Source organism: Micromys minutus (assembly GCF_963924665.1).
Source record: "Micromys minutus genome assembly, chromosome: 9".
In the NCBI taxonomy this organism is placed as follows: domain Eukaryota; kingdom Metazoa; phylum Chordata; class Mammalia; order Rodentia; family Muridae; genus Micromys; species Micromys minutus.
This window is the reverse complement of record NC_137978.1, coordinates 60,171,468-60,175,706: the sequence shown is the minus strand read 5'-3', so window position 1 is coordinate 60,175,706 and position 4,239 is coordinate 60,171,468. Positions and strand designations below refer to the sequence as shown.

Sequence of the window (4,239 nt, the reverse complement as noted above, 5' to 3'; positions counted from 1 at the left end):
CCAAAGAAGCACATCCAGGCCAGGGCGTCTGTCCTTGGTGCTGAAGTTTATTCAAAAACATTTTTTTTCCGACTGCTTTCTGAAAGGGGTGAGGATCTACCCTAATATGCAGAGTGGAAGAGGCACTCATCTACATCTGACATCGACCGTGATAGATGAAGACAGGAAGCCGCAGCTCCGGGAGGACATTCACCACACCTCAGTGGCAATGCGACCAAGCTGGCGATCTGCTCAAGCAGTTTCGGCTGCCTTTCCCTCCTTGGCTGTTATCTTCGATACTACAAAGAGAAAAATACATCGGTTTGGTGATCTACCCTTACTGGGCTGAACTGTTCAACTTGACCAGTGACCAGCTAATTCCCACCAGCCGCAGTCCAGCCTCTGTGATAAATTGGCAAACAAGGCGCTGATAAGGGTTAATGCGGGCAGTCTTGGCCCTGATTTCCCAGTGCCCGTGCATGGCTCGGACCCTGTAGCCGCTGTTGTCATAGTCCTGAAACTCAAGGGACATCCATCATCATAGTGGTGCAGAACTCTCAGAGGCAATAGACACATTCACTGGACTCTGTTCTGCCAAAGATGCTCCCTGGTTCTATTCCTTGTCAAGGCTTGAGCCCTAACAGACCCCACCTGGCCTCTCTCCCGTTTCCATCCACAGCTCCTCTTACCCGGAAGCTGTTGCAGCCTAGTCCACTCTGGGCTCCAATCCTGTCGATCCTTCCCCCGAAGCAGCTGGACCTTCGTAGGCTCCTCGGGCCAGCGAGCAGGGCCCTCAGTTTGCTTTTCAAGAGGGCGGATCTATCGGAGGGGTCCCAGGGGCTGCGCCCTAGAACACTGCCATCTCTCTGAGGTGGGTTGGCCTCCCCAGTCCAGGGAGGCACCTCAGGGAGGGAGCTAAGTGCTGCCCCCGCTTCATCGGTCTGCTCACTCAGGGCCTGTGGGGTCATGACGTCATCCTCTACCGGCATCTTCCCCTCCAGGTGGTCTAGCAGGTTCTTTATAAAGGGAAAATAAATTCAGAGAAAGGGGAAGGAACATCTTAGGAACGGACTCAGTACCAAAGAGACCCTGGTCCCGGTCTGTAGCCCACTTCCTGGCCCTACCTTGAAATCCATCAGGTCTGTGTCAGACACCGCACTGTACACAGGATTCGCTCCAGCGTGGCCTGGAAGCCAAAAGGCCAGGAACAGGAAGAAGCCCATGGTGATGGAGAAGGAGGCCATGCTGGTGTGGGTCGGGACACGATCTGAGGTTTGCTGTCTCTGCTCACTCTCTGCTCCCTCTCTCTCTCTCTCAACCTTTGTCCGTCACTGTCTCCCAGCTGCCCAGCGTCTCTGTTTTTATAGCCCCCCAGCTCTCTGGGAACGCAGGGGGGCTGGAACCCTCCCCGTTCTGTCACTTGCGGCGATAAAACGATGGGGTGAGGAGCCAGCAGAAGATGCCCTTTTAAAGTTATCAGTTCGGCAAAGCTTGTCACACCCCCTTTGCCTTGAGCAGCTCCGAGAACCCTCCCTCCCCCAGACCCTCAGCTGCAAGAGTCGCATTCTTGCCGATTTGCCTCAAGAGGCCCCCACTTCAAAGGTGTGAGAAGAGCAGAAAAGAGTCCTTGGTTATCTTCCTGGGCGCTCGCCTCAGGATTCTTTCTCCCTGGCAACGGGACCCATGCAGGGAAGCAGAGGGTGACGGCTGGCCTGCACCCAGCTCCCCCTGCTTGCAGCTCAGCTGTCAGGGGCTCCAAATAAGGGCGGGAGGGGAGGCAATGACAGGCAGCTGGGAGGCCAGCTAGGCTGGCAAGGAAGTACACATGCTGGAGCTAGCTTCACACCTGATTCATCAGCCTCGTGGGTGGACCTCTGGCCCCAGACAGCCCACCCCCACCCTCAGACGTCCCTGTTAGCAGTCAGGTGAAAGAGCTATTATTTTTTTTTTAGAGTATGAAGTCAGCCAGGAAACCAACATGATACAGGCTCTAAAGAATTCAGCTACACGTGTAAACACCAAGGGACGTTAGAAGAGCGTTTCCACTAAAGCTTATTTTTACCGTCTCCCACGACTCGTGTCCAAGGTGCCGACAGGACGGGCCCGGAGGATGAAACCACTTTTCCCTCTTGGCCTTGCTACTTTCCGAAGCTCAGACCCTGAGTATGAAATGTGTGTTGGTCCCACCCTTCTCAGGGAAACAGAGGTAGGAAGGAGGGAAAGGATTGAAGGGGACATACCCCGTTCTCCATAATGTCCTTCATGACCTCTGAGACCAAGGAAGTGAGCCATGAAGGCCTCGATTCCTCTGGCATCCTCAGGAGCATAGACAGGCAGTCCACCTTTAATGGTTTCCGTACCTCAACGTTCCCATATTGAACACTACGTGTGCTTTGTGTGTCTGATAAGTGTGTGTGTTTTCTACTCTCTCCTTCCTGACAGTCTATGGGCTATTGGAAGACTTCTGTACCCACATGCATGAATCTACTCTGGCATTTATGTATTAGACGGCTGTTTTCAAAATGGCTAGTTCCATCCTCAGTGGTGCTGACGTTGTGGCTGCCTGGTGGAGTTGGTATGTAGCTGGAAGTCACAAGAAGTGTCTGTGGTGGGTTGGAGAGATGGCTCAGCGGTTAAGAGCACGGACTGCTCTTCCAGAGGTCCTGAGTTCAATTCCCAGCAACCACATGGTGGCTCACAACCATCCTTAATGAGATCCGATGTCCTTTTTTTGTGTGTCTGAAGACAGCTACAGTGTACTCACATTCACAAAATAAATAAACAAATCTTTTTAAAAAAGTGTCTGTGGTGATGTTTTTCTCTACGGCAGAAGAAAAAGAGAGCCCTTTGAGAAATCTGGGGGTTGTAGGCAACCAATTTGGGTTGACCAATCTCCACTTGAAATCTGAAATCAGTGCAAGTCCAAATTGTCACTTCCGGATGAGCCCTGGAATGTGCTCACTGCTTAATTGTGTGACTGCGGATTATTATTAGCAAAAAGGACTCAGCGAGCAGCCCTACTGGGGGTAACTCAGGCTCCTTGCTGTGCGTCACATGGCCTATCTCCTGGAGATAGTCTTTGAATCAAGCAAAGACTTGAGGGATGGCCATGGCAGGTGGCCTGGGATGACTGTGGCTGCTCTGTCCTGAGCCACATCTGAAGTCCATAGGTGGCCCTGGGAGAGCTACAGTCCTGACCAGCGCCCCAAGAGGGCAATTTCAAGGTTTGCCCATCTTCTTTGGTTAGAGTCAAGTTTCCAGAGTAGAACTGGAGGGACGTGAATGTCATCCACTGAGACTCTGGGACCTCAGGGTTTCACTGTGGGGCAGAGGCAAGGGATGCTCTGCTGTGAGGCTCTGCGAGCTCTCCATACCTCAATGATCAGCGCCATATGCTCTGTGTCTGACAATGGTGGAATCCATCACCCACTCAGCCCAGTCCTTAAGAAGCCTCTGGTTTGAGTACTAATTGGAAGGCAACCCAGTCTGAGGTTTCTTTCCGTATCTCTAGCCCTGCTCTGCTTTGGGTTACAGAGCGGATCATATTCCTTGCAATGTCCAGAATCCATCTAACCTTAGCATTAGGAATGATTAAAAAAAAAAAAAAAAAGCAATGGGGGGGTCTGGGTATGTGATTGATCTCTCAAGCATGAGGACCTGAGGCTGAACCCTTAGCATCATTCAGAGACCCAGGCAGGGGTGCATTCATCACGTGCTGGGAGCTAGAGATGGAGACACAAGGTTCTCTGCAACTTGCTGGCTGCCAGCCTAGCCCAAACAAGCAAACAAACAGCCAACTTCAAGTTCATGGAGAGACCTCACCTCTAGCAGTGGTTCTTAGCCTTCTATACAATTTTTCAGGTTGTGATGACCCCCAACCTTAACATTACTTTGCTGCTACTTAGGGACTAACTTTGCTACTGTTACGAGTCACAGTGTAAATACCCGACACGCAGGACGTCTGATGCCCCCGTGAAAGGGCCGTTCAATCCAACCATCAAAGGGGTCATGACATCAAAGGGGTTGGACCATTGCCTTATGGGAATATGGCAGAGAGTGTTAGAACAGGACACTTAATGTCCTCCTCTGGCCTCCCCGTGTGCTGGGTGCACACACATGCACATATGTAATGTACACAGACACACAAGAAATAAAATAATAAATTAGAAAAGTAAAAGACATGGAAGGTCCACTTTCTCAGACCCAAAGCCTCTCCACGCCCACCTCAGGGAAGAAGTCAACTCAGCCAATGGTGGGCAG

General features: G+C 51.5%; 1 protein-coding gene across 1 annotated transcript; it reads right to left on the bottom strand.

Annotated features, from left to right (window-relative positions):
* Positions 1–316: 316 nt before the first annotated feature.
* On the bottom strand, positions 317–1,223 carry NPPA (natriuretic peptide A; the record flags this gene model as incomplete). The annotated part of the gene is made up of 3 exons (XM_080921286.1): positions 317–493; positions 669–995; positions 1,104–1,223. 3 exons carry the CDS (start codon positions 1,221–1,223, stop codon positions 317–319), a joined length of 624 nt encoding a protein of 207 aa, XP_080777412.1.
* Positions 1,224–4,239: the final 3,016 nt, after the last annotated feature.